Source organism: Eremomyces bilateralis, assembly GCF_010015585.1.
Source record: "Eremomyces bilateralis CBS 781.70 unplaced genomic scaffold P152scaffold_7, whole genome shotgun sequence".
NCBI classification, from domain to species: Eukaryota; Fungi; Ascomycota; class Dothideomycetes; order Eremomycetales; family Eremomycetaceae; genus Eremomyces; species Eremomyces bilateralis.
The window spans coordinates 1,222,790-1,249,944 of NW_022985073.1; the positions used below are offsets into that span (position 1 = coordinate 1,222,790).

At 53.5% G+C, this 27,155-nt stretch overlaps 13 protein-coding genes across 13 annotated transcripts; 6 read left to right on the forward strand and 7 right to left on the reverse strand.

Annotated features, from left to right (window-relative positions):
- Nucleotides 1–9: 9 nt before the first annotated feature.
- P152DRAFT_481617 (Low temperature viability protein) lies at nt 10–1,669 on the reverse strand. The gene is made up of 2 exons (XM_033681831.1): nt 1,503–1,669; nt 10–1,444 (listed from the first exon to the last, which is right to left on the reverse strand). Exons 1-2 carry the CDS (start codon nt 1,517–1,519, stop codon nt 142–144), a joined length of 1,320 nt encoding a protein of 439 aa, XP_033535169.1. The 5' UTR covers nt 1,520–1,669; the 3' UTR covers nt 10–141.
- Nucleotides 1,670–2,430: 761 nt separating this feature from the next.
- On the forward strand, nt 2,431–3,465 carry P152DRAFT_395144 (flavonol synthase/flavanone 3-hydroxylase; the record flags this gene model as incomplete). The annotated part of the gene is made up of 2 exons (XM_033676288.1): nt 2,431–2,595; nt 2,644–3,465. 2 exons carry the CDS (start codon nt 2,431–2,433, stop codon nt 3,463–3,465), a joined length of 987 nt encoding a protein of 328 aa, XP_033535170.1.
- Nucleotides 3,466–3,913: 448 nt separating this feature from the next.
- Nucleotides 3,914–4,742, reverse strand: P152DRAFT_473256 (uncharacterized protein; the record flags this gene model as incomplete). Its single annotated transcript, XM_033681218.1, has 2 exons — nt 3,914–4,422; nt 4,517–4,742. The coding sequence occupies 2 exons, from the start codon at nt 4,740–4,742 to the stop codon at nt 3,914–3,916; spliced, it is 735 nt and encodes a 244-aa protein (XP_033535171.1).
- A 1-nt stretch (nt 4,743) lies between these two features.
- P152DRAFT_503078 (uncharacterized protein) lies at nt 4,744–6,164 on the forward strand (the record flags this gene model as incomplete). The annotated part of the gene is made up of 2 exons (XM_033682340.1): nt 4,744–4,809; nt 4,947–6,164. 2 exons carry the CDS (start codon nt 4,744–4,746, stop codon nt 6,027–6,029), a joined length of 1,149 nt encoding a protein of 382 aa, XP_033535172.1. The 3' UTR covers nt 6,030–6,164.
- A 135-nt stretch (nt 6,165–6,299) lies between these two features.
- Nucleotides 6,300–8,702, reverse strand: P152DRAFT_434763 (N-acetylglutamate synthase; the record flags this gene model as incomplete). The annotated part of the gene is made up of 3 exons (XM_033677497.1): nt 8,591–8,702; nt 6,531–8,528; nt 6,300–6,476 (listed from the first exon to the last, which is right to left on the reverse strand). The coding sequence occupies exons 1-3, from the start codon at nt 8,675–8,677 to the stop codon at nt 6,300–6,302; spliced, it is 2,262 nt and encodes a 753-aa protein (XP_033535173.1). The 5' UTR covers nt 8,678–8,702.
- A 195-nt stretch (nt 8,703–8,897) lies between these two features.
- P152DRAFT_434765 (peptidase S28) lies at nt 8,898–10,710 on the reverse strand (the record flags this gene model as incomplete). Its single annotated transcript, XM_033677498.1, has 2 exons — nt 8,898–9,843; nt 9,894–10,710. The coding sequence occupies 2 exons, from the start codon at nt 10,708–10,710 to the stop codon at nt 8,942–8,944; spliced, it is 1,719 nt and encodes a 572-aa protein (XP_033535174.1). The 3' UTR covers nt 8,898–8,941.
- Nucleotides 10,711–12,467: 1,757 nt separating this feature from the next.
- Nucleotides 12,468–13,425, forward strand: P152DRAFT_457901 (thioesterase superfamily protein). The gene has a single exon (XM_033679329.1). It carries the CDS (start codon nt 12,661–12,663, stop codon nt 13,270–13,272), a length of 612 nt encoding a protein of 203 aa, XP_033535175.1. The 5' UTR covers nt 12,468–12,660; the 3' UTR covers nt 13,273–13,425.
- On the reverse strand, nt 13,335–14,421 carry P152DRAFT_323558 (uncharacterized protein). Its single transcript, XM_033675223.1, has 4 exons — nt 14,001–14,421; nt 13,816–13,945; nt 13,524–13,749; nt 13,335–13,475 (listed from the first exon to the last, which is right to left on the reverse strand). Exons 1-4 carry the CDS (start codon nt 14,136–14,138, stop codon nt 13,397–13,399), a joined length of 573 nt encoding a protein of 190 aa, XP_033535176.1. The 5' UTR covers nt 14,139–14,421; the 3' UTR covers nt 13,335–13,396.
- Nucleotides 14,422–14,837: 416 nt separating this feature from the next.
- On the forward strand, nt 14,838–17,547 carry P152DRAFT_503090 (Adaptor protein complex beta subunit; the record flags this gene model as incomplete). Its single annotated transcript, XM_033682341.1, has 5 exons — nt 14,838–15,088; nt 15,138–15,213; nt 15,267–15,631; nt 15,678–16,106; nt 16,153–17,547. 5 exons carry the CDS (start codon nt 14,838–14,840, stop codon nt 17,228–17,230), a joined length of 2,199 nt encoding a protein of 732 aa, XP_033535177.1. The 3' UTR covers nt 17,231–17,547.
- Nucleotides 17,544–20,426, reverse strand: P152DRAFT_457902 (serine/threonine-protein kinase YPK2/YKR2). Its single transcript, XM_033679330.1, has 6 exons — nt 20,016–20,426; nt 19,821–19,964; nt 19,001–19,766; nt 18,538–18,953; nt 18,125–18,489; nt 17,544–18,060 (listed from the first exon to the last, which is right to left on the reverse strand). Exons 1-6 carry the CDS (start codon nt 20,035–20,037, stop codon nt 17,866–17,868), a joined length of 1,908 nt encoding a protein of 635 aa, XP_033535178.1. The 5' UTR covers nt 20,038–20,426; the 3' UTR covers nt 17,544–17,865.
- Nucleotides 20,427–20,693: 267 nt separating this feature from the next.
- Nucleotides 20,694–23,018, forward strand: P152DRAFT_457903 (putative Myb-like transcription factor). Its single transcript, XM_033679331.1, has 2 exons — nt 20,694–21,026; nt 21,091–23,018. The coding sequence occupies exons 1-2, from the start codon at nt 20,934–20,936 to the stop codon at nt 22,546–22,548; spliced, it is 1,551 nt and encodes a 516-aa protein (XP_033535179.1). The 5' UTR covers nt 20,694–20,933; the 3' UTR covers nt 22,549–23,018.
- On the reverse strand, nt 22,979–24,208 carry P152DRAFT_473265 (uncharacterized protein; the record flags this gene model as incomplete). The annotated part of the gene is made up of 1 exon (XM_033681219.1): nt 22,979–24,208. One exon carries the CDS (start codon nt 24,206–24,208, stop codon nt 22,979–22,981), a length of 1,230 nt encoding a protein of 409 aa, XP_033535180.1.
- Nucleotides 24,209–24,720: 512 nt separating this feature from the next.
- P152DRAFT_466101 (BRE1-domain-containing protein) lies at nt 24,721–27,150 on the forward strand (the record flags this gene model as incomplete). Its single annotated transcript, XM_033680676.1, has 5 exons — nt 24,721–24,912; nt 25,001–25,144; nt 25,196–25,250; nt 25,304–26,919; nt 26,971–27,150. The coding sequence occupies 5 exons, from the start codon at nt 24,721–24,723 to the stop codon at nt 27,148–27,150; spliced, it is 2,187 nt and encodes a 728-aa protein (XP_033535181.1).
- Between the last annotated feature and the right edge of the window lie 5 nt (nt 27,151–27,155).

The window sequence follows — 27,155 nt, forward strand, 5'->3', positions numbered from 1 at the left end:
CCCCCCACCCACGCTTGCACCGGTGCAGACTCCGATCCTCTGAGCCGCAAGGTCAGCAGACCTGGAAAAAGGTGCAGCAGGTGAGCTGGGATGGGACTGTTGAACATTTTTTGCCCTTTTTGCGTTTCACGATGTTCATTCTCAGGTCGGCTGCGCGCGGAACCGTGCCGGCCCAAGTTCCCTCCGGACTTCATCCATCTGTTCAATTGGAGTTTGCGCCTTTCCCTTCTTGAACTTCCGCTTCCCATTTGCCGCATGGGAGCCCAGGAATTCATCCATGATGCTGTCGAAATCGGACCGTAGCTGAGGGACATCTCCGGATGCTTCACTGATTTTTGAGAGGCCGGACATCCTTGACATGCCAGACATGCCAGACATGCCAGACATACCGGTCATGCCGGAGACCATGGAACCGGTATCATCCATGTCATCCTCTCCTGTATATTCTGCCTCAAGCTTCTCAAAGCGCCGATCAAGCAGAGTGAGTTGATCGGTACGCATAAGTGATGATGAAGTCATGCTGTATGCGGATGTGGAAGTCAACGCGCCCTTTCGCTTCTTCTTACGGCCTGCGGGCAACGACGCCAATGCGCTGTCAACCGCGGATTGTGCGGATTGTGCAACCGATGGCGAGGCCGTCTTGGTCTCCTTCTTGAACTTGCGAAACTCCGCCATCCAGTCGTGCCCAGCGGGCTCTCGTACAGCCTCAGGTTGATCATCGGGTCCGCCGATGGCTGGGGTGGCTCGCGAGGGAGCAGGATTTTCGGCCTTTATGGTATCGTCACTCTCCCAACCGTCGTCGTCTTCCGCTGTCGCCTCCCAGTCATCCTTGTCCATAACCTCGCCGTTCTCTGCGAGTTCCTTGAATATGTCCTCATCATCATCCACAAACGCATCATCCTCCAATGCCTCCAACACCTCTCTCAAGCGAGGATCCATATCGGGTTGGAATCCTGCAATGGCATCGGGAATATTCTGCTGGTCCTGATACGTCCGCTTTAGAACGAATTCCGAAGGTAGCATTTCATCCCCAATCAGCGACCTAGCACTCTCACTAGCAAAGCTCGCGCCGCTCTCACTCCTCATGTCTGACCCGGCCTCGCTCCGCAGAGCATCTTCCAACTTGACTTTTGTCTTGCCCTTATTCTGCGTATTCGGGGTCGCGTCAACCCAAACCGCGCCGTCCCCCGATCCAAACTCCCGCAGATGTTGCATGTAGTCGTATTGGGTGTCATCGTAGTAGATTCCGTGGTTCGCCGCCTCTCCTTCGTTTTTCCGGATCTTCAGGCCGAACTCCTCCTCGAGGTTGCCGAGTTCTTTGACTTTCTTGTCCCGTTTCCCGGAGAGCTCCTTGAACACCATGGATGGGGCGTCTTCATCGTGAATAAGAGGATCATTTTGGGCTCGGTGAACGAGCTGGAAGGTGGTTGCGCTCTTCTTGTCACTGTTGAGAAGCGGGTGAGTATTCGCCTTGGAGCCGACATATAAGGACGATGACCTACAATTTGCGTCGAGGCATCTTGGAAAACCTTGAGAGATCTGACTTGAGTGCTTGGTGTGATCTCTTTAGAGAATAGTGAAATCAATCAAGATTTCGAGCGGTTTAGACTTTAGAGGCCTTTAACTTTTGAGGGGTCAAAGGAATGTGGGATGGAACAGTTTTGTCACTGGGAAATCTGTGGGCAGGCGGTTCTGGCCATGACAGCCTGACTGCCTGACTGCCTGACTGCCTCTGCCTGTGCAGCTGCTGACTGCCTCTGCTGACTGCCTGGATTTTCTAGCAGTCCCTCAAAAGGCAGTCCGTATCACGTGATCGACTCCCAGTGCATCCTCTTATCGGTAATATAAAAACAATTTCTTGCTCGCTATGTACCTTCCAATAGTGATTCCAACCCAGATTTCATCTCATCTTCATCCTAACCCTCCGATATCCGTACTTGCGTATCGCCTAGTTGGCAACTTCCTGGGAGGAAACGTCACCAAAACGGATACGATTTCATATGAACGGACTGAGCAACACAGACTATCGATATAAGTCATGGAAGTATGAGCGACCGTGACACATATACCTGAAATACTGTGCGTCAGAAAGATGGTTCCACGTCGTAATCACAGAGAGTCGCCCTCCAAAATCCAAACTCCACTCTTTGGCTACCCGTGACCGACCGTATCTAGTATGCAGGCACGAAATAGATAGGATGGCCATAGTGAAGTAAGGAGGAGCGGACTAACCTTAAACCGGCCGAACCTTGGTACAGGGCATGGCTACGTACATACTACATAGTAAGTGGTAATACCCCGCCGTGTAGGACAAGGTATGGTATATCAATCAATCAATCAATCCACGCACGCTACCTCTTGTCAGTTGCCACGCTCTAGTATCTACTGTATCCATCATCACTCCTATTGGGAATTTGCAAATCTATCCGCATGTCGACCGTACCGATCATTGATTTTGGCCCCTTCCTCACTGGATCTATTGGCGATCGCAAACGAACTGCGTCTGAAGTGGACGAAGCATTGAGAACAATCGGCTGCTTCAATCTTCGGAACCATGGCATTCCTCAGAGTCAGGTTGATGAATGTTTCTCTTGGGTGAGTCTACTACTTCCCTATATCCAAGCCTTCTTACAGAAATAAAAGAGCCGACAGCTCTTCAGCCTCTCACAACACGAGAAAGAGACTCTCAGTCCCAAGCCTCAATCATTCGAACAAGGTTACTTTGGCATGGAGAGCGAGAGGGTCCGCGGACGACCATCCGTGAAAGAGAATTTCGATTTTGGCAATCTAAAAGGCAAGCCATTGGGTCCATGGCCTGATCAGCTGCAAGGATTTCGTGGTTTTGCTACGGACTTTCATCAGAACTGCTCTAGGCTGATGAACCAACTGCTGGAATGTATGTCGATTGCGCTAGGGCCGAAAGAATCGCTCGGCCCATACCATACCGGCTCTATGTTCACATCAAGCCTGATTCATTACCCTGCCGTATCCGCACGACTGATTCAATCGGGTGAGGTTGTTCGGAGCCCAGCCCACTCCGATTTTGGCACCTTGACGCTTCTCTTTCAACGCGATGTTGGCGGTCTTCAAGTCGCAGATATGAGTTCGACAGACAAGTTATCCAGTGCTGCGGTCGAGCGTACCGGGACGTTCTTGGATGTTGAACCGAATCCTGAAACCATTCTGATTAATGTAGGCTACTTGCTGATGCGGTGGACCAATGGACGGTGGAAAAACTCGGTGCATAAGGTAGTGGGACCACCTTCAAGCAGGACAAGCACAGAAACTGTTGGAGACCAGGAGTTGATTCCTGAAAGATATAGCATTGCTTTCTTTGGCTTCCCTGACGCGGAAACAAATGTTGAGTCCTTTGAAAGCTGCTACAGCGACCAAAATCCAAAGAGATGGAGTCCTTTAAATGCAGGCACCTACCTTCGTAAAAAAAGGGAGGACGTGTATTCTTAGAGTTGATGCGCATCTTTTCATCAGGAGTACAGAGGGTGAACTAGCCATCCAGTCCTTGACCGTATCTCTGACGTAACCTTACAATTCGGTTGTATGTGCAGCATCTCCCCAATCCTGATTCCCGCCGGACCCAGTGCATCCTGTCATCACTATCACACTCCTTTCAATCAAGCTATTGCCTCTTCTTGGGGATATCCGCCACAGTGTATTAGAGTGGCATCATTTAGAATATACGGAGTAAGCCTATCTACAATTCTTCTTCCTATTCTCCTCAGCTAATCATTAACGGACAAAAGTTCCCGAACTCACTAGATTCTATCCTTAACACTCGCGAGATAATTCCAGCCATTTCGTCCGAATACCCGGAAAGTTATCCGTAATAGGGTATGGGAGGAATGATATATCCCGACTTTTCTATGCCACTGCTTCGGCACTTCAACCAACACGACTATGTCTGGAAACTCGTCGCTCGTGATGAGACTCCGAGTTCGACGGGAGACCGGCTTGGCTCGGCCATATATATTTCCACTAGCGCGGCAGTATAGAAAGGTTGCTTCGGCTTGTCCCCGTTCACCATGGCCTGCTCATGCATTGCAGTGTTCAGATCCCGCTCCTTTCTCGCAGGTCTTTTCCGTATCAAGACCACTCCAAGGATGGTGAGACAGATCAAAGCCGTTGCCCCTAACACTCCTCCGACAATCGCGCCGATATTGAGTGAGGAGCCGTTGGCGGTTTCTGTCTGTGTAGGGGAGGAGGGTACCACTGGCGCGACTGACGTGGGCGCTGAACTGGTCGAGTCCAAAGTCGTTAAAGTAGAACTGGCTGCGCTCAAAGCGGTGGTGGATGAGGCGGAGGAAGATTGAGAATCGGTAGCAGTTGCACTTAAAGACTTCGGTAGCGCATAGTACGTCGCTCCTGGGGAGTCGCCGCATCCCACGTAGCTATACTGATCCGAGCCTAGGTAAAGAATGTCGGTCGAGAAACACTATAGGTTCCCCCGCTGCTGAATTCAGTCCCGTTGTCTTAGTAAACGGTATTCACTGGTACTGACCATGATATCGCAGATATTCCCTTGATACTGGCCGGCCTTCCACACCCTGAAACGCAAGAAAAGACATCTGTGCAACGGCCGCGGCCCTCCCGCACCACACTAGAGTCACCCCCCCAACCCACGAGCCGAGCCTACGGTCATGTGGAGACCAAGACTGAGGCTCGCGGTCGTGCTTGTTCTCCTCCTCCTCCTCCTCATAACGTATTCCATCCTCAATTTCAGGCATGATGCGCCGCTCAAGGCCCTTGGCCAAAAGACACAGTCCCTTTGGACATATTGGTGGTCTCCAGCAGGTTAGTTCCCAACGAAACACCGAACAGAGTGGGATGCTGATTGTTTGTTCCACCCCTTCAGAACCCGAAGATCATAAAACTTTCTTATAACCCTTCCCAACGCAGGGTCATAGAGATCATAATGCTACCCTCCTCAGGCTAGCTCCCGACTATGTCGATGCAATCATGAAACTTCCAGCGAGCACTTGCCTCGACTACACTGTCCTCCAGCGCCCAGCAGTCGCTATGGTTACCTTCGTGAACCATCTCGAAGCGCGACGGGGGAATTGTTGCCCAAGTACCTTTTTGCTTTAGATATTTATCAAAGTGCCCCGGTCCTTTCCAGTCTCTTCGGTTCGATCGTTGAGAGCATCCGGTACTTAGGACCCGAGAACTGCGCCCTTTCGGTGGTGGAGGGCCGATCAACCGACGGCACTTTCGAGATTCTGTCGTCGCTCCAGCCAGTGCTGGAGGGGATCGGCTTGAAATACTACTTCCAAACCAGCGATATCGATCCTAGCAGCGATCGCATCCAGGCATTAGCGGCGCTTCGCAATCTCGCAATCGAGCCGTACACCGCCGCCCCCAATACGTTCTCCGAGTCGTCCACGATCATCTTCATCAATGATATCGTCCTCTGCGGCGAAGATACCCTCGAGGTGATCCATCAACGCCAATATCAAGGCGCCCATATGGCCTGCGCGATGGATTGGGTCTACGTTGGAAACGACCCGACCTTCTACGATATCTGGATTGCGCGCGGCATGACTGGCGACTCATTCTTTAATATCCCCGAGGACGGAAGCTGGAATTATGCGTGGAACCTCTTCTGGAATGACCCCGAGGCTCGGTCAAGCTTACATGCGGGACTGCCGTTCCAAGTATTCTCCTGCTGGAATGGCATCGTTGCCTTTAACAGTCAGCCAGTCTTCGAGAAGAAAGTCGGTTTCCGGTCTGTAAACGATAAGGAGTGCTTCCAAGGGGAACCCAAGCTCTTCTGCAAAGATCTGTGGCACCGTGGATATGGCAAGATTGCCGTTGTTCCCAGCGTGAATGTTGGGTATTCTGTGGAAGAAGCGCAAAAGCTGAAGAAGCTTAAAGGGTATGTCTCTAATCGGCTATCCTCAGGAGAGCAAGAGAGGCAGATTGCATGGAAAGGTGAGCCACCAGATTTTGTCAAATGTATGCCAGGATATGAGCACCAATCGTTTGTTCCATGGAATGAAGGACTTTCGGTATAGATTGTCATGGTTCAAAACTGCAGTTTGTGTTGATACCTGGGGAGGAGGTTAATGGCATCTAGTATTATCTCTGTCGCGTTCCTGGAATTCATCAGTCAGGCTTTACGTTTCCTAAACCGCGACGCGTTCCCACCAACGCGAGAGATGGTTTCATAGATGATAGAACACGTCGTAGCAAGGCCCTAAGGCTCTTGTAAAGAATTAATCAACTCCATGCTTTTCAATGCCGTCCCCAAGGGCTGTGAATAAGGCGTGATTCTCATTCATGGCCTAGTCTGGCGGTTTATCTCGATCGGCCCAACTGGGCTGGATCTTCTTACAAACCTGCACGTAATCCTGCCAACGCTCCCGAGGCGACCGCTTTCTCCACCCAGCCTCTTCAACATTGTCTTTCTGCCCCTCGGTGAGATGTCCCGTCCAGAACATCGTCCAGCCTTCGTCCCGATACTTCGTTGCTGGAGGAGCGGATGCCACCGCGGTTCGATCGCCGCCATCCCCTACTTCCGTATTCTCCGCCTCTGCTGCAATGGGGATCTTCCAAACTCCCATGGCGCGCTCGAAGTACCATTTGTTGACCGGATTCGTCCGACGACTCCTCCACACCACGCCGCCAGGGAAGCAGTCCCGTACCATTGCATTGAATAGGATATCCGCGACGCCGCCGGCGCCTTGACTCCGCTTCAACACCGCGAACTTGTCAAGGTAGGGAACTGGCGGGATGTTGCTGTCTCCAGGACACGGTTCCTCCCAGGTGAGAATCGCGCCGCCTTCGTATTCTCCAGCAACGATGACTCCTGCTATTCTCCCTTTGATGCGATCCAAATAGTGCTTGGCGTCGAGCGGACGGCTGAAGCTGTCCTCGATGAGATATTTAAGTCGTGCTAGGTCGATGCGAGGATCGTCTTTTAAACTTAGGGTCGTGCCTTCGAGGCCTGGAGGCCTCCATGGTTCGTCCAAGGGATCAGGGATGATCGTAACCGGCACTCCTTTCTTCAAGAATGTTGCCGGCACGGGATTCAAAGCAGATGTCGATGACGTGCTATGCGAATCCGGCAGCCGGGCATGTGGCAAGGATGCTGAGAGCACTGGCTTATCTGTGAGTAGATTGTGAATGAGTGGGTTACGCAGTCGCCGAGTCCGAACCCCGCCGCTTTCGGATTTCTCGATGAACGGTTTCGCGGAGGCGGCTACTTCTAATGGAGAGACGATCAACGCTGACGACGTTGGGGGAAGGAAAGAGAGCGCGGAGTGGACTAGGTCGAGGTTCTTGGCGTGATGCGATAGGACTCTGGAAGGAGTCGGAATTTCAGGTCGCATGCCGGGACTTGGGTCCCGGATTGCCGTATCATACTCGAGAAACCGAGTAAACGGATTGCTGAACCCGAATACCGTGCCATGCTGCTTCTTAGCCTCATCAATAGATAGACTTTCCTCAGAATTCTCCGAGCCCGCACGTAAAGCGCGGCGAATAATCTCGTATTCCTGCGCAAGATTGATGAAGATATGCGGCTGCTCCTCTTTTCGGATGGCGGGTATGCCGCCCAGTGGGTCGAGCACGATGATACGATCGAGCGACATCACGGAGCTGGACTCTCGCCCCTGTCGAAGATAATCGTCCTCGGCGGTCGGCTGGTCGATACCGGCAAACCGTCTCGCCAACGCAAGGACCACGCTGTTTGGTTCGACGCGGCGGGCGTGATACGGATCTCCGCTCCAGGCTAGGGGGATGATGACTGGCAAGGTTCCCTCGCGGAGAGCATTGAGCAAGAACCGGGAATACTTGACGTATATATCTCCTCGAACAGGTGCGGACTGCGGGATCGGTTCCGTGGGCGAGGTGCGCACCCCCATGACCTCGTCAATGACAAATGATGGCCTTTCATGTTTCTGAATCGCATTCGCGATGCGATACCCCTGCTCCAGTTCCAGTTGACGCCATTTGGCGAAACTGAGCTCCCCTCCGGCAATCTGATCGCAGTCCACAACGACGGCGCTGTACATCCCTAGCCTCGCTAACTGCGAGATTGTCCGTCCGATCCCGTCGACAGCCTCATCGTCGAGGAGCTGCGGGCAGAAGACCTTCACAATGGAGATATGAAGAGGACCTGGCTCGGACGCCGGAGAAATTCTGTCGGGTAGCTGTGTCTGTTGGGAGAAGACAGGGCTGGATGCAATAGCTCTCGCTGAGCCGAATAGCTCGCCGAGGTTCACACCGCTCTTCTTCAGCCGTGCACGACGTTCTTGCTCCAGATTGTCACCCGTGCTGGATTTGTCGCCCTTCTTAGAGCCATCGTCGTTAAAACGTGAGAGGAACCCTTTTGCGTCTCGTTTCGTGGCCGTCGAGCTAAGGACGGAATAGAAGAACTCTCGGTCACGCCAGTTTTCCGCGTTCAGATTCTTGCTCTTGCTCGGGCTGTTATGAGCCGAGGAGAATGAAAAGCCGCATCTTTGAGCCAATTGAGCCGATCTGGAGCTCGGAAGGTCGCTATGAGATATCGTCTGCTGTCAATTCCTATGGTCAGAAATAATCAAACTGTGAACTTGGGTAGCTCCCCGCTTACCTTTGGTGATGTCAAAACGCGGCTTGAATGCTGAATTGGCCGCCATGGAGTCATCCTCCTTGCGTACCACGTATTCCCGAAGCCCATAGAGGGGCATCTTGCGATTTCTAGGATTTTGAAGAGAGAGGAGCTCAAAGACACGATGGAAGTCCTGGTCGAGTCATGGTGGGTGCGTCATTTTTGTCTGTGCTTGAGTTCCATTATTGCCGTTATCGATAAGAAATCATCCAATCTCATGAAACTTGAATGGATGAGCTTATTATCCACGCTATCATTGCTTATGGTCACATAGGACGTCATTACTTGAATAGGCTATTTAGGACTATTGTTTCTCAAAATCGTATCAATACATTAAGCTCCCCCCCTACGCGGAGAAAGAATCGACACCCCCAAGCCACTGTGGTTTCGGAAGGGTGGGAGGTGGATCAACGTTTCTCGCCCCGGAGGCGATTTCGTACTGTTTTGACCGTCCGAGACACCCTCCATTGGGGTTGGTCGCCAGCATTTCAGCCACTCCCGGAGCGCGTTTGTAAAGTGTCCTCTGCTGACATCACTGTCGGGGACGCTAGGTATCCGGAGATCATAGCAGTGTTGAGCGTTCTTCAACACCATTCCAAACACCGGCCCTCCTTCCCCTGTGCTCTCTCCACACTTGGGTATCGCTTGCGTGCTGTTAAATCCGGGAGAGAACCATTCGCCGCTCAACGGCGATAATGTCCGCCAGGGGTCAAACTCGCCGTCTGTCCAGTAAACATTTGATGGGCGGGTGCTCCAGCCTCCGAAATGCCGGTTTGCTCTCTCCATGTTTGGCCATTCCGGTAACAGGCCGTTCTTATATCCTTCAGGGAACTGTCGGTTGCAGATGTCTTGCTGGTGCTTCAGGTCATTCCAGCTACTGACCAGTTGGTTGGGTCCGTAGTTGGCGTATTGCAAGAAGCCCCATTCCGAGCAGTACTGCCATACCCAGCTGATGTAGTTTGGCTCTGGGAATGGCAGGTTCAGATCACAGTCTGGAGTTGTCTCGGAAGAATTGCGCACGCCTTCGCACTCGGTGTAGAGGTTGATGTTCACGACGTCTTTGAAGTTGGCCCACTTGCTCCAGCGGTCGACTGTGAATTGGGGGCCTTTGGTCGCTGCCCAACCCCGTGCTGGTGCGGTCTGGTTTGTGGCAGGATCTGTGGAGATCCAATTGCAGAAGCTTCGTAGGCTATAAGGACCGCCTTCAACACCATAGGACTGCCAAAGGGCGAAAACTGAATCTCATGTCAGCGTTTGCCTATATAATTCACAGAAGATGGCTCACTGCTTGTTAATGCATCAGCAAATGCCGCATTGGTGTTGTTCGCTGCACGCCGACCAAGAAAGTCCTCCTTCAGGGTGCTTGATTTCGCCGGATCTACCATGATTCGATCCATGTAGCGAATAGCGGCATGGATGTCCTCCGTACAATTGCCCCAGCCGTACTTCCGCATACCTCGTGCCACAGTGTCGAAGTAGTAGTTCATAACGACCGAAGCCTGGACCGGTGCAGAGGATGCATAACTGGCGAAGATAGTCTCCGGATAGAATTTTCGCATGAAAACCGCTCGCATTCCTGGATATGACCCGCCCAAAAAGATCCAGGGGGTCCCTTTCGGTGTGAGGTCAACATCCGGGAAGTTCGGCCTAGAAAAGGAGGACGCGAATTCCTTAACATCGGCTAACGCTTGCTCCGTAGTCAAGTATTTGAACGCTTCGGGGGGAGTATCCAAACCAATTTTTACAGGAAGAGATCTTCCGTAGTACCGGTGTTCCCAGACAATTCCAATTCCACCAAATTCATCAACCAGTTGTTTGAAGAACGACGTAGAGCCGGTCAGTCGAAACATGGCGCCGGTTTCTGCGTCAGATTCTCCATTGTCGTAGATGAAAACGGGTCCCCCAGGCTTATATCCAGACTCAGCAACCCAGAATCGGTTCCGAAACGTTTGTTTGCCCTGGATGGTGCCATTCCCAAAATGATCCAGAGTGAGGGCTACCGATTCTTCCTCGATGTCCTCCTCGGAGTCGGTCGATGACTGCCTTCTGCCAACATCCGGATTGGGTTGATGGATCGGGTTTCCAATGGAATTCAGGCCCATCTCGGCCAGGAGCTCGTATTTGGCGGCATTGACGCTGATGCCGATAGCATTAACTAATGATGAGAAGGATACCAAGAGGAATAACAGGCTGATGAAGGGCCGCTGTCTAAGCGAATGTAACATGATTCAAGAAAGAGGCGATGCCAGCGAAGCAGCTATTAAGGCTTGTTCCGGGCCATTGGCCTCGAGGTAGTAGAACTGACGACAAGGTACGAACTTTGAAGAAACGATTCAGGGCATCAGCGGTCCATATGAGCTGTGAGCAATAGTAGCGTGACTCTCATATTGACAAACTCTAGGCAGCAAGGAAGAAGGAGTGTGGATTGAAAGTCCTGAGACGTTTGCGATAGGAAATGTAAGGTCCCGCAAACGGGTCCACGGTCGTCTTAACTGTCATACAAGGGACCGATGTCCAAATTGCAGCATGATCAAACGACATTAAAATGCCTTGTCGGGCTTGTCGAAAGATCTGATACCCAGGGAGGAAGGACTTACATCGTTTGGACTGTCTGGCAGGACCGATGAGTCCCCTGAAGGCCAAGTCACTTTCTACATTGAACGAGCCTTTCCTCAGGCCAAACAGCATGAAATCTCCGCCATCGCGGACGAACACAAGCCGCTTGGCCGGTGAGCCTGGGCCTTAGAGACCAGGAGATAAATTAATAGATAGCCCTGAGAACAATGGCTCGCCCGTGCCGAATACCGGGCAGACGATGTACGAGATTGATATCATATGAAATCCATATTAAGAATGATGGCTAAGCATCAGCGCGACTGCGCTATATCGTTTGGTCTGACGAAATTCGTGGCATCCTGGGCTGTTCGATCCGCCCAGACCAATTCGTTTGAAACGCTTCGGAGGTCCACCGTCCGCCGCAGGAATCCTTCTCTCTGCAACCATTATTGGTTATATATAGGAGTTCTTCATCATTATCGATGTTCTGCTTGTTCAATTCCTCAGTTATACGACACCGCCGCCGTAGATTAATTCGTGATTGCATCAGGTGGACTCCTGGGATGTTTGAGCCTCAAGCCCTCGAAGTCCCTTCACCTGTTCAGAACCTATTTTTATGGGCAATCAAAGAATGAAAATGAGCTCTCTTTACCGTCACATCCACAGAGATCGCTCTATCGACCGAATCTGAAAGTCTCGAGTTGCATCGACTTTCGTTCATCTCCTCAGTTGTGCTGAGGATAGAATCTGAAGTCTGTAGCGCGGCGTCTAGGTGTGAACATCATGTGGCGCAGTCAACCATACCCACTCCAGCCACATATCAACACGGATCTATCCATCTTCAGTTCGTTCATGTTTGGTACATCCTGATAAGGAATCTGATTCCATTACCATGCGTGACAAGCAGAGTCTATTACATCCAAGGCTGAAATGAGATTGTTAAGCTGAACCTCCAGTTCCTTTAGAACCAGACTCCTTGATTTTGCGTGCGAGAGTAATGAGCAGTTCAGGCGATGCCATGCAGATGGCGGGACCGTACCTCCGCCAGGGTCGTAGCTTGAGCGATAAAACCTCCAACTCTCTGGACATACTTTCGATATGTCTCGACTTGAATTATTGAATGCGCGTCTGTATGTTGACATGTTGTTCATTGTTGAGGAGGACGGTAAGCCCTGCTGAGCAGATCACCAATATAAGCCTCGGCTGATTGGACACCCGGTTGCGGTCAACATGCGGGCATGGCAGTGTAACCTGTGTAAGGTACTCCGTACATGTCGATGGGTTGGGAATAGCTTTTGGCCGTTGTGATGGCTTCATTTTGCAATATTCCCTTAATTTAAAGAAACCTAGATACTTCAGCGTCCAGAATAATTGCTCGTGCAATCAGCGCATTATTTCCCCGGCCTCCTAGTACCGGTAACCTAATACCCGGTCCTACCCTGACCCCACAACTCAGCATTCGCCTGTCACCCCAATATCTGAATCCACCGATCCAAATGGAAGACGAAGCCAAGTTCGCCTCCATACCATGGGTATCCAAACTGATTCAAGACCCTCAATGGGTCTCCGTAACCACCCCATCCCGCATCCCCAAACCCACCGGCGAAGATTCATTTTTCGCGAAGCTTTTAAACTCACCCACCACAATCCCCGGGTACCTGTCACAATACCGACGGCCTGATACGGCCATCGCGCACGGGGCGCCGATTTCGAACGACGGGAGCAAACATGAACCCGCGCAGATCAGCGAAGTGCGCACGTTCGTCACCCTGATGAAGGACCTGGCGGGTCACCCTAATCTCACGCATGGCGGCATCATTGCATCGGTGTTCGACGAAGTCATGGGCGTGATGATCATGATCCGGCTTCAAGGCGGAAAACCTGAGCACATGGATGTGGGTGGAGGGGGGCTTTTCACGGCGTATATGAACGTGCAATATCTGCGACCGGTCCCGCTCGGGGGCGCGGTGATGGTGGTGGCGTGGGTGAAGAAGGTGACGGAAGGGAGGAAGTTTTGGATCGAGTCGGAGATGCGGGATGAGGCGGGGACGGTGTTGGCGACGGGCGAGACGCTTTACGTGAAGGCGAAGGCGAAGGCGAAGATGTGAAAGATCGCGGTCGGTCGAAATATACTTGCACCACGACACGGGCGGCATCATGAAGCATTAAAACCTGTGAATCGGGATCCTTTTTGGATGGATAGACAATATACAGGGGATATCGACAAATCAATCATCTCCAGAGAGCTGGATATGCTCGTTCTAGATAATCTCGTTGCGCCTCCCATGCTAGCCAGTCCGAGCGTGTCGTCCTATCCAATGTTAGTGAATCGTCCCGACTATCATATTGATACACATACGGCAATAAACCCATCGCGTTGACTTTGTAGATTCCCAGACCCATCAGCAGGATATTCATCAGCACATAGACGATCTTAACCAGCAGCAACCGCGACTTGGTGCCTTCGGTTTCGAATCGTTGGAAGGCGCCTTGGACATTCATTATGGACTGGATCGGCGTTTTGAACAGCATAAACACCATCATGATGGAGAAGATCTGGAGTGAGTTGCCGCTCATGTACATGCCTGCGCAAGTTAGAAGGATCCTTCTCTGTATAAGAATAGAGGTATACGATAGGAGTTTATACGTACCGATTGCATTCATGGGTATCTGCTTCGCCGGTCCCAGAGCAATCTCCCATGCCTTCTTCACTTTCAATGTGTCCATCTCCTCCGTTGTAGGTGCTTTTCGGGGAGTGGCTTGCTTGGACGAGGCGGTTTTCTAGGTCAATATCAGCTACGGCGTTCAAGGGTTCATGCGCTGTGAAGGGCATTACCTTGCTCCCGCCCGAAGCAGAGAACCCCGGGGGATCCGGTATATTGGCAGTTTTCGGTTTTGATCCTGGCGTAGAGTTCATGTCAAGAACCCATTGGGGGGGCGGAGGGGGAAGAGGGTTTGGGCCCTGTGATGCCATCTTGATAGACTAGGGGTAGTCTGGTTGAAGTCGTCCTATCTGGATGGGATGGATGACGGATGAATTCGAAGAGCTGGAGCAAAGAAGCGTAGCAGCTAACCACCGAACTGGAAGTATTTGTGACGTGAGACTTGCGAATGAGTGGATGAAGTATGATTTATGAAGCTACTGGAACATGATGGTGGTGTCTATGGAGCTAACTTAACAATTCCGTCGTCCGCAGTGGAACCCAACGGAGGGACGAATAATAAGACGATCCCTGTTCGGTCTGGACAAACGTTCAACTTCCGCCATTCCGTGATCTGTCGACTGTATTTAGTACTGTGAACTGTCGAGGTGTTCGATATTCTCATGACAAGATTAATGTTTGATGAGTGCCACCCCGCATCGCCACTCCAGACCTCCCTGATGATTCCCGTTGATCTGTGAAACCTCACCACACCAAGCGACCGCGGCTAGTTAGGGCTGGAGTAGCGAATACGTGACAAAGGAGGAGGGGAAGCTGGCCGCCCTGGAGGGCACATGCACCATCGCTTCAGGCAAGCAAGATGAGTACCGGTGGGCAAGATGCGAAGTTGTTCTCGAAGGTACGTTCTGCGATTCACCTCGTCTCATTTCACCTTCACTCTCTGCCATCGTCGCCCGTCCATCGAGTGCCATTCCGGCGCATTGCGGCTCGTCGCAATCCACCATGCCACCATGACTGCCTTCATGTACATGTCCATGTGGGATGTTCCACGCTTACAATCTCCTCAAACTCCACAGGGCAAGGTTGCGGAACTTCGACTCGAACTCAATGGCGGCGGGAAGAAGGACAAGAACTTCTCCCAGAAGAAGATCGCTCTGAAGAAGATCGTCGCGAACCTGGCCTGGGCGAACAATGAGATGCTGGGCCTGTTTCCGGACATCGTCGAGTGCATGTCAATACCGAGTTTGGAGGTCAAGAAGATGTCAGTGTTGCGCTGGTCCGAGAAGTGGTCGGAAGTTGACCGAACGCAGGTGTTTCGTCTATCTCGTCACGTATGCGAAACTTAAACCGGACATCGCTCTGAAAGCGCTGCCGATTCTCCTGAATGTGAGACCTCGAACACAGCTTTTGAGAGACGGTTACTGAGACGGCCTAAATAGGACCTACAAGATAGCAACCCCCTTATGCGAGCATTGGCCCTCCGAACGATATCATACGTCCATGTCCGAGAATTCGTGGAGAAAACGGTGCCTCCTCTCAAAGGGCTCCTCAAAGATGCGGATCCATATGTCCGCAAAACAGCCGCGATATGTGTCGCCAAGCTGTACGACCACAATCGACATCTGGTGGAGACAACGGATCTGATCGATCGTCTGAACGCCATGCTGCGCGACGAGAACCCAACGGTTGTCTCGAATGCGCTCGCAGCGTTGATGGATATCTGGGGGCGGAGCGAGTCCATAAAGCTCACGATTGACTATGCCAGCGCTTCGAAGATCATTCAAATCCTACCGGACTGCTCAGAGTAAGCATTTCTCTATTGAGTATTATACGCTTCTAACTCTGTATAGATGGGGGCAAACATACATCCTGGAAGCCATGATGAATTATGTCCCCCAGGATTCGTCTGAGGCGAGCCTACTGGCGGAACGGATAGCACAGCGGCTGGCCCATTCGAACTCCGCCGTCGTGCTAACCTGCATACGAGTCATACTCTACCTCATGAACTACATTGCTGATCAAAAAGTGGTGGCATCACTATGCGTGAAGCTCTCGCCGCCGCTCGTCACTCTCCTTTCCAAAGGACCCGAAATCCAATACCTAGCGTTACGAAACGCCTTATTAATACTCCAGAGACGGCCGGAGATCCTGCGAAACGATATCCGGGTCTTCTTCTGTAAATATAACGATCCAATTTACGTTAAAGTGACGAAGTTGGAATTGATTTTCATGCTGGCCACGAAGGACAACATCAAGGAAGTGTTGACGGAGTTGCGAGAGTAAGTTTTCCGGAGCACATGAAGTTCGGATTTAACCATGGTCTAGATATGCCACAGAAATTGATGTCGACTTCGTTCGAAAATCCGTCCGAGCCATTGGGAAGTTGGCGATCAAGATCGAGTCGGCTGCCAAAGAATGCATCAACACGCTATTGGACTTGGTTGCGACGAAGGTTTCCTACATCGTGCAGGAAGCGACGGTGGTGATCAGAAACATCTTCCGCAAATATCCCGATCAGTACGAATCCATCATCGGCACGCTCTGCGAGAACCTCGACAGTCTCGATGAGCCCGAAGCCAAAGCGGCCATGATCTGGATCATCGGGCAATACGCCGACCGCATCGACAACTCCGACACCCTCCTCGAGGACTTCCTCTTCACGTTCGCCGACGAGCCCCACGAAGTGCAACTCGCCCTCCTCACCGCGACCGTCAAGCTCTTCATCCAACGCCCCACCAAAGGCCAAGACCTCGTCCCCAACGTCCTCCGCTGGGCCACTGAAGAAACCGACAATCCCGACCTCCGCGACCGCGGCTACATGTACTGGCGCCTCCTCAGCTCCGACCCCACCGCCGCCAAGCGCATCATCATGGGCGAGAAACCCCCCATCACTGCCGAGTCCGAGCGCCTCGACCCCGCCACCCTCGAGGAGATGTGCCTCAACGTCGGCACCCTCGCCACCATCTACCTCAAGCCCGTCCACACCGTCTTCCGTAGCGCGCGGCCCCGCCGCTTGCAGGATAGCCCCGCCCTCCAGAAAGACCGCCTCCCGACCCACCAGGCGATCGCGCGCCGGCAGCAGTTGGCGGTCGACACCGCGGGCGCGATGGCGGCGAGTCCCGCGGCGACGTCCGCGTCCGCGTCACCGCAACCGCAATCCAACGGCTCGCCGGCCGCGGAAGGCAACATGTCGGCGGCGGTGGACGCGGCGGACCTGTATTTCTCGGGACTGGGCAGCCAGCAGCTGGCGAGCATGCGGGTCAGCGAGAATGAGTTCGGGGGCAGTCCGGTGGGTCCAAATGCGGGAGGGCAGAACATGTACGTGGTGAATCAGAATCAGCCGCAGGGGGTATATCAGCCGGTGAATGGTGGGGGGGAGAATGGGGACTTGTTGATGCTTTAGGGGGGTTGGTGGTTGGGGGTGGGGTTGGGGTAGACCTGTACATAGAATGAGCCGGTGGGTTGTGGAGGGAACCTATTTGGGGAAGATAATGTTCACGCGGACGAGGCTTGTGTGAAGATGTGGCTGGTTGAGAGACGGTGACTACAGGACGGGACAGCGACCTTTGGTCTGGTTTATTGTGGGCCGTAAATCCAGAATGAAGCGTTTCTCTTGGACCGAACACAGGTACCGGAACAGTTAACAGATCAATACAACCACTATCACGACGCAACGGATGCAGAACTCGAGAGATTGACGGGTTGACATTTTCAGCGGTCTCTCATTGCAACACACCTCCACTGCTCGGATGCTCTCTATACTGGCCATACAACCCGGACGCCATTGACCGTCGCGAACGATGTGAAAAAAACACAGAAAGAAACACGCGACCGCTTCTGGCGAAAACACAAAAGAGAGGGAAGGGGAAGTAAATGCCATGGTTTCAAAGTGTTGCTGCGCCGTGTTGTGTCCCATCTTGTCCGGTCGTGAGGTTGAATGCAAAGAAGTATCGTCGTTCATTGGCCACATGTCTGTCTTCATCTTCATGTTTCGGTTCCGTCGCCACCGATCCACCACGGGTGGGTTGCGGATCAGACTTATCCGACGTTCTCGAACGACGGATCCTTCACGCTGCCGCCCGCATCGCCCAGACCCGCCACCGGGCGGTTGTACGACCAGCCGGCGAACTGCTGCTGCATGGTCTGCGAGAGCATCGGGCCGTCCACGTACGAGTCGGTGGGCGCTTCGCTGGTGAATTCGCAGTCGAAGTTCGCGGTGTCCAGCTGGTCGACCTGGGGTTACAAATTAGCACGAGGGGCCTCGTATGGAATAGATTTGAGGCGGCGCAACACATACCACGTTCGGCTTGAAGCTCGGCTCGTATTTCCGATCCAACAGCTTCCGCCAGTCAATGCTGTGGAAGAAATAATGCGCCTTGATCTCCGCGGCACCCTTGGCGCCCAGCCGCTTGTCGGCATTGCGGTCGAGGAGGCGGGTCAGAAGGTCGCGGGCGGCGGGGGGGACGATCTCCGGGCCGGGGAAGTGGAGCGGCTCGGTGAGGATCTTGCGGTACATTTCGTTGGTGTTTTCGTCGTAGAAGGGAGGGAGGCCCGTGAGCATCTCGTAGAGGAGGACGCCGAGGGTCCACCAGTCGATGGCTTTGGTGTAGCCGCCGCCGGTGAGGAGTTCGGGGGCGAGGTATTCGGGGGTACCGGCGAACGCTACGTATTGTTAGTGCTGCGGGGGATTGATGGCGATGAGGTCCTTACTGTTCGTCCTGTCCTCATCTTTCATATCTAGTTTGCAGAGACCGAAATCGCAAAGCGCAATGTGGCCAGTATAATCAAGCAGAATATTTTCAGGCTTCAAGTCTCGGTAGATGACGTTGAAGCCATGCAAACACTCCAGCGCGCACAGGATCTCGGCGGTATAGAAACGGGCTCGGTTGATGTCGAATCGCTGCTCTTTCTGTAGATGATGGAACAGCTCGCCGCCGTTCACGAAGGCGAGAACCAGATATAACTTTTCGGGCGATTGGAAGGAGAATTTCAGAGGTACAATGAAGGGGTTATTGATCTGGGCCAGGACCGATCGCTCAGCGAGGGTGTGGGCCACTTCGGATCGGGAGATAATGTGCGCCTTCCGCAGGGTCTTCAACGCATAGATCCGATGGGTATCTTTCTTCCTGCGAAGGATTAGCTCCAGGCATAAACATGGCAGGACCGAACGTACCTAACTTGCATGACCTTCCCAAAACTACCTTTACCGACAACCTTGAGCAGTTCAAAGTCTTCGATTTTGAGTGACCGTTGCCGGTTCTCCACGAACTCGACCCCGACCTTAATCGCTCCGGTTCCATATTGGACCTCAACCCAATCAGTCCCCGTCTGACCGAGTGCACGCTCGTCCGTCTTGTCCTTATCCTTTTTACTCTTCAGATCCTCATGTCCATAGACCTCCTCAAACCGGGGATTCACCCTCGCGGTACCAATGAAGATGTCCTCGCTCCGTCCCGCGTTCGGCGACGCACTAGGGTTCCGGACGTATAACGACAACGACAGATCGCAAATGCGAGAAACGTCGAACTTGTACTGCGTGCTGCCCCCCGCCCAGAGCGGGTTCTGCGGCGTTCCGGAGACGGCGTTGACGAAGATCTGTTGCTTGTCGAAGTCCACAATGGCGTACGGCAGGTACTTGGAGGAGTAGCGGCCATGGACGGTGGGAGCGGAGTTGATCCCCGCGGCCGACTGCGGTCGCGCGGAGGGGACGTAGGAGCCAATGGCACCGGGTTGTTGTCGGGAGGACGAGTTCGGTCGCATCGAGCCAGCGACGGACAAGGCGCTGCCTTGGGAAAGCGAACTGGGATGGTGGGAGGCATTGGTGAAGAGGTTCTCGGCTCCTGGGGGTAGGGAGAAGCTTTTGCCTTCATGAAGTGTGACGATAAGGATTCCGGGGAGTAGTGGAGGAGGGGGAAGGTGTGCGTTTGCTTCTGATGCGGCTATGACGAGTTAGGACTGACCAACAGGCTGTGACGGGAGGATAGGATACGTACCTATGCCATTGGGGTCCTTTGGCTCTATGGTCGGTGTTGTCGCGGGGCTTCCGGTCGGTTTTGGGGGGTCATTAACAATGGTTGAGGTTGAGGAGGACCGGCTAAAGGTGTTCGCGAGGGGTGCGAGATGGGTCTCTTTAAGCTCTGTCGATCCGTCAGCGCCTGCAAAACGGGTGTGCAGTCCATGAAGCATACTCTTCGTTAATTTCCACGACATGATGACCGAGTTACAGGCAGGTGATGTAAGGGGGAGAAGTGGGAGAAGATGCGAAGATGGTGGAGCCGAAGGACGGTGAGAGTGGTTCGGCTAACGAGTGGGAGTGATAGTGGGAGATGAGCGGAGAGGAGGGTTGATAAGAGCACGAAGAAGTGGCAACGTTGGGGACGACGAAGAGGCAGAAGAGCACCCGGACAACATGAATGGAACACTGAATAGGGGAGAGGAGAAGGGGGTGGAAACTGGCGTCGCAGGATAATATTGAGGGGGCTATGCACAGCACAATGCCTGGGAGGAGGAGGAGAGGAGCAGTTTGAGTGGCAGTTCAGTGGCAGTTGCTCACGTAAAACTGGTTCCCGACATCACACAGTGGATGCACACAGCGGATAACAGCGGACACCCACATGACACAATAGAGGGGGGTGGAGAGGAGATGCCGGGTGGAGCGGATGGCTGGTGGTGACGAGAGTCACGTGCGAGGGCATGTCACATGAACGTGAATCTCGGTCTGGAGCTGCACCTGATGGATAGATAGATCTCTAAGTGTATGCCTTGTAGCCTTGTAGCCTTGTAGCCTTGTAGCCTTATCAGTATGATTCGTGATTGATCCGGCAACGCAGTCGGCCAGCCTGCATATCAATCCTCAACTTCCATGAGGTTGCGCTTCGAGCCTTAACACCGGGCTCACTTCGATACCCCATTCATGCGCAATCACTCGATGAAGCCTCTCCTGCTCATCCAAGCAGTTCCCAAACCCTTAACCCTCTTGCGACCATGAATTAGCTCTCCAACATCTCCGTACACCTGCGAAGCCCATCTCCCCGCTTCGCATCAAGTGAATCTCGACTCCGATCCGACTCTACTCCAACCTCCATATCCCCGTTGAAGCTACCAGGATGGGTGTGATCAAGAAGAAGACTGCAGTTCGCGGGACTGAAGGCGGTGTGAAGTACGTCTGCGATGTTTGCTCCTCCGACATCACCTCAACAGTAAGCTACCCCCCCAGCCTTCATCGCCATGCCAGCATTGAGACTGATATTCCCTACCCTTCAGGTCCGAATACAATGCGCTGTGTGTCACGATTACGATTTATGCGTTCCATGCTTCTCCCAGGGAAAATCCACCCGCGACCATGACCCTTCCACACACTCATATCGTGTCATCGAGCAGCACTCGATACCCATTTTCACCGATGATTGGGGGGCAGATGAAGAGATGTTGCTCCTGGAAGGCGCGGAAACGTATGGCTTAGGGTCATGGGCCGATATCGCCGACCATATCGGTGGATATCGATTCAAAGATGAAGTTCGAGACCACTACATTAGCACCTACATCGATTCCCCGAATTTCCCACTCCCGTTGCATGCAAGTCCCGAGGATAACGAGCTCACGAATGGGATTCCACGGGAAGAGTTTCAGGCACGCAAGAAACGGCGCATCGAGGAACGGAAAGAAGCGGCCAAGAACGCCCCACCTGCAACGCCGAAACAGAAACCAACCGCCAGTGTCCCGGCCTGCCATGAAGTTCAAGGGTATATGCCCGGACGACTCGAGTTCGAAACCGAATATTTCAACGAAGCCGAAGAAGCCGTCCAACATATGCAGTTCGACCCCGGTGACGGGATCAATCCTCGCACGGGGGAGCTGGAGCCGGAAATGGAACTCAAGATGACCATTATGGACATCTACAACTCCCGACTGACGGCGCGTATCGAGCGCAAAAAGATCATCTTCGAGCACCGCCTCCTCGAATACCGCAAAAACGCCGCCCTCGACAAGAAGCGCACCAAGGAAGAAAAAGACCTCCTCGCCAAAGCCAAGCCCTTCGCCCGCATCATGACCCACGACGACTTCGACGAGTTCAGCAAGGGCCTCGAATACGAACACAACCTCCGCATCGCCATCCAGCAGCTCCAGGAATGGCGCCGCATGCAAATCGCCACCCTCAAGTCCGGCGAGAAATACGAGCTCGAAAAACAGCACCGCGCCTCTCGCGGCCCCGCCCCCTCCGCCTTCGATCGCATGGGCGTTTCCCGCATCAAGTCCGCCGTCCCCCCCGAAACCGCCTCCGGCGCCGTGGCCCTCATCGCCCCCGAGCTGCCCATCCGTCTACAGAAGAACCTCGCCTCCACCACCGACGCCTCTGCCCCGAAACCCGTCAACGGCACCCACGCCCTCCCCAATGGCACGACCCCCCCCTTCCCCCCGCCGGCATTCAAGCGCGATAAATTCTCCGTCCCCCCGCTCCCCAATCAATCCCCGCTGCGGTTCAACAACGAGGCCGTCCCCGACCTACATCTCCTGACGCCGGAGGAGCGTGAGGTGTGCAGCGTGCTGCGGATCCAGCCCAAACCGTACGTGGTGATCAAGGAGTCGGCGATGCGGGAGTCAGCGAAGAGCGGAGGAGGCTTAAAGCGGAAGGCGTTACGGGATATCTGCCGTCTGGACGTGAATAAGAGTAATCGGCTGTTTGACTTCTTCGTGCATAGTGGGTGGGTCGCGAAGGGGTGACCGGGGGAGTTGGATTGGGGTGAGCATTCGGGAGTTCTGATTGGGATGGCGTTCTTGAGCGGGCGATGAGCTTGCTGGGTTGATGGATTGGCGGGTTCGTTGGACTTTGCGCTTTTGGTACCCCCTGGCGACATTGGGATGATCTGTAGAAATGGTTCAGACGAGAATACCTTAGGTAGGAAGCCGGTGGCAGTGCCATCCGGGTAGGGTACATCAAGAATTTATTAACAAGTCACATTCAGATCCCATCGTTTTTCGATGGCTTTGCAGATCGTACAGTGAATTTGCGCTATCATTCGTTCTCGGACGAGGATCTGCTCTGGACTACACATCGAAAACGCCTAAAACACCAGTGCTACGCTAATCAATACACATCGTGGCCATATGGACCGTCGACTCTAAAACTCGGGACATCCGCGTAGCTTGGCTCTCAATCGTCAATGAGGCCCAGGATCTCCACATCCTCCACTTTCCCCTTCCCCTTCTTCTTCTTCCCTTCAGCCTTCCTCCCCCGTCTCGGCGGTTCCATACCCCCCTCATCCACCGGCCCCCCTTCTCCCTCCGCCCCGTCCACCCCTTTCCGCCTCACAATCCCCACCGTCCTCGACCGATCCTTATCCGCCAGCGCCAGCATCCTCGCCCGCTCCTCGTCAATCTCCCGCTGCACCTCCGCCGGATCCACGAACTCGACCTCCTCCTGCCCCGTCTTCTCGCGATACTCGTCGAAGGAGAAGGGGATCGAGTGGGAGATGAGGCACGCGCGCACCCGGTCCGGCTCGATGCGCTCTTCGCGGACAAATTTGGATTTCACCTCGCGCCGCGTCCGCCCCGGGAGCATCTGGCTGAGCATGAGGAAATCCGTGCCGACCATCCGCAGCGCCTCGTAGAACTCGTCCGTTTGCTCCCCCGTCCACTTTCGGTTGCCCTTGTACGACACCCGGTCCGCCGGATCCCGTCGATTCTGATTAATCCACGACGACCGGTTCACGAAATTCGTCAGGTCATCTTCCTCCACCGCCTCCAGCGCCTGCTCCTCCATCTCCGCGTCCGCGTGCCGGTTGACCGCCTGCACCGTGTCATTGTTAACGATGATCATCTCTCCGTTGACGATGCGCGTCTCCATCCCGCTCTCCCCCGCCGCCGGTCGCCGGATCGCCCGCTCGGCCGCCTCGTCGTGCGGTTGCCCCGCCGCGAGGTCCAGCTCGCGTCGCCGTCGCTTGACTTCCGCCCAGTCGATCTTGCGCATCGCCTTCTCGCGCTCGGAGACTTGGCCCTGCGGCAGGTCGCGGCAGAGGTCGGACATGGCGACCATGTTGGGAACGATGGTGACGAGCTCGGAGTCGACGTCGGGTTCTTTAGGGGCGGTGCGTTTACGGCCGCGGCGTTTCTTGGGTTGTGGCGCGGCATCTTCCGCTTCCCCTTCGTCTTCCACGCCCGGGGATCCGTCGTCTTCCCCCATCAACTCATCGTGACTGCGCTTGTTCGCGGATGAACTTGCTTCGGGGAGTGGTTGAGGTTGATTTCGTGCGTGGCGTGTCGCTCGAGTTTCCAGCGGCACGGCATCGACTCGTTCTTTCCCTTTCTGTGAGGGACCTCTTCGAGATGTGGGTATCTTGACGGATTCGTGGACGTACAGAACGCTGGTGGCTTGGGCGGCCATGGTGGGGTCCCCACGCGACATTTGGACGTGTATACTTCTCGCAGATAGCCGGTGCGTGTGTGTGGTTTATGTCATAACTTATGAGAGAATCTCGTTTCATATGCCGTGCTTCACAACCGCAGTTTGATTGTAGATAGACACATTTGTGTAGATTGTGGGGGTTGAATTGGTGACTGGAATTGTGGTGGAAATGAAGAAAGTTAGAGAGTGCCATAGTGGATCAAGTCGCCCGCTAGAGATCGACGCAGTTGCCACGTGATCTGACCATCATGTGATTTAAGACCTAACAGTCATGTGACTCTCTGGTCCGTGCTCGTCCCGTGGTGCGTAAGGGGAACTTGGAACTTCAAGTCTTCAACTGAGAAACCCTTCACTTCCATTTTCTCACTGTGTCGTTCATTCCCTCTTCCCCTCATCCCCCATTTTCCCTTTCACCGTGTTCCGAGTCGGACTCTGCGCATGTGTTGCCGTCCCTTGCTCATCTGGCGGCCTCACCATCGTTGTCCGCGCTCATGACCGACGTGCAAAGAGTTCAACCTCCAAATTTCGGCCTCGTCATGAAAATGGAGGACCGCAAGAGACCCTCCGCCTCCGATCCCGATGATGCCGCGCCTCCTGCGAAACGGCCGGCGTTGGCTCTCAATGGTTCCAAGGGAGAGGCCACGTATGACAATGCCTGGGACTTCATGCAACAGACACTTCCGGTACGTCCAAGATTGTGCTAACGCCACTTCGCCATTCCATCGGTTCGGATGGTATGCACGTTACGACCTGAAACGCTGACTGACATAGGAATTCCAAAAAGATGCCATTCTACGGCAGATGCGGGAATACAAGCGCGAGAAGTCCTACTTAGAGAATCAATTGACGGATCTGGAGAAACGATGCACATATCACGATGATCACCTGCGCATCATTAACGCGTGGTTCTCTCAGGTGCGTATCAGCAAGTTCAAACTGTATTGGCAGAATTCTAACGTTCACTAGATGATTGATGAACTGCGGGTCGTCGTGCAAAATGCCCCCGCTCCCGAGTCTCCAGGTTCGTGCCTATCCAGATCTACAACTGCGTTTCACGGCTTACAAATTTGGCAGAATCTTCGGCTTTCCTCTCATCCCTCATGTTCGCCGACAATGAGAAGTTCGAAGACCATCTCTCTTCTCGGTCCGCCGAGATCAAAACATTGGTCTCCGCGTTAATTGGGAAAATGCCTCCAGCTGCACCCGAGGTTCGAAGTGTTCAAGAACAATTAACGAAGACTCTTGCGGCAGAGAAGGCGCATATTATGGAGCTGCAAGGTCTGGTTTCGGACAAGGAGCAACTTGCTCAGCGATTGGAGAGTGCATCGTATCGATACATGGTCGCCGAAAAGAAGTTGGACCGAGCAAAGAGCGCAGTGGTTGCCAAGATGGAATCCATGGGTATGCAGCCTGCGAAACCTACTGCCGATGACCCCAAAGGGACACCCGTTGACGAGGGAACGAATGGGATCCTTGAATCGAATGAGAACCTTGACATCGTCGAAACTGCCAAGAAAGAGGCCGAAGCCATTGCTGCAAAGAGAAAGGAACAGCTCGAGGAATTGGAAGTTGAGAACCGGAAATTGACCATCGATCTCACCACCATCAACCACCGACTTACCTGCCTCTCTGATGAGGATTATGCAAAGACCGAATTGTTTAAAACATTGAAATCTCAGCATGAAGATGTCATTAAGCGCATCAACAACCTGGAAGCTGTCAATGTCCAGCTGCGCGAAGAGGCACAACAACTACAAGCCGAAAGAACAAAGTACCGAATGCAAATCGATGAAGAGAGCAAGGTTGCTGTGAATGAGGCGGAAAGCCAACTGGCAAGAGCTGAAGCCGACCTCTCACGAATTCGAAACACGCGGGACGAGTTGGTATCGGAATTAGCTATTCAAAAAGCCAGTCTCGGCCAGCATAACCTCTCTGTTTCGGAATCAAAGGAGCTTGCAATGGCAAGTGAAAGCAGGGTCAAAGCTTTGGAATCCGAGGTTGAGCGGCTCAGGCTGCGTGTTGGGGAAATCACGGCGCAATCCGATTCGGCCATGGACCTTTCCGTTGAGGAACTCAAAGCGAAAGTTGCAACTCTCGAACGCGAGAATTCTCTGCTTAGCACCGAGGTGCCGTCGATGGAAGCCGCATGGAAGAAGGCTCAATCGATAGCCGCGAAGAAAGTCTCAGATCTTGCGCAGACCGAGAACGATATCGCGAAGCTTGCCGCGGAGAAAGTCAAAGCCGATCAGAAGTACTTCACTGCGATGAAAGCGAAAGAGGCTCGGGAAGCCGAGATCCGCAGCCTTCGGCTTCAGAACGCCAAAAGCTCGGAGATCGTGGCTCAACTCAAGGAAGCAGAGAGCACCAGCCGTTCGCTCATTGCAAACCTCGAAGGGCAAGCCAGCGCGACTAGAGAAGTTCTCAACACCATCTCGACGCAGGAACGTGCGCTGCAGCAGCAGATCACGGAGCAGACGCTCCTCATTGAATCGCTTAACGGTCAGATTTCGACCTTGAAGCGAACCATTGAAACCAAGGATGTCGCAGCGCTGGATGCTGCCAAAGTCAAGAGACATCTCGAAGTCGAGCTCGAGCAAGCGAGAGTCCGGTTGAGCGACACCACGCGGTCTCTCGAAGACTGGAAGAAGAAAGCTCGCGGTGCGGAGAGCGAAGAAGAAGTAATGCTGAGGGTAAGTGGACATCCACATCGTTCTGTTTTTCACCACTGACAAATCCGTTAGCGCATTGCATATTGCGCGGTGTGTTCGAGAAACCTAAAGGATACCTTGATCAAGCCTTGCGGGCACGTTCTGTGCAAAGATTGCGTGGAGGAGCGCATTTCGTCTCGTTCCAGGAAATGCCCGAAATGCATGAAGCCGTTCGGTCTGAACGACCACCAAAAGATCATCTTGGACCATTAGATTGG

Coding starts and splice junctions, on each gene's coding strand:
- P152DRAFT_457901 (XM_033679329.1), top strand. CDS start 12,661: ATGGAAGACGAAGCCAAGTTCGCCTCCATACCATGGGTATCCAAACTG.
- P152DRAFT_323558 (XM_033675223.1), bottom strand. CDS start 14,138: ATGGCATCACAGGGCCCAAACCCTCTTCCCCCTCCGCCCCCCCAATGG. Junction 13,750..13,815: donor GATACCCATGAATGCAATCG/GTACGTATAAAC, acceptor TAACTTGCGCAG/GCATGTACATGAGCGGCAAC. Junction 13,476..13,523: donor AACGCGATGGGTTTATTGCC/GTATGTGTATCA, acceptor AACATTGGATAG/GACGACACGCTCGGACTGGC.
- P152DRAFT_457902 (XM_033679330.1), bottom strand. CDS start 20,037: ATGTCGTGGAAATTAACGAAGA. Junction 19,767..19,820: donor AAAGGACCCCAATGGCATAG/GTACGTATCCTA, acceptor AACTCGTCATAG/CCGCATCAGAAGCAAACGCA. Junction 18,061..18,124: donor CGAGCTTCAAGCCGAACGTG/GTATGTGTTGCG, acceptor TTGTAACCCCAG/GTCGACCAGCTGGACACCGC.
- P152DRAFT_457903 (XM_033679331.1), top strand. CDS start 20,934: ATGGGTGTGATCAAGAAGAAGACTGCAGTTCGCGGGACTGAAGGCGGT. Junction 21,027..21,090: donor CCTCCGACATCACCTCAACA/GTAAGCTACCCC, acceptor CCTACCCTTCAG/GTCCGAATACAATGCGCTGT.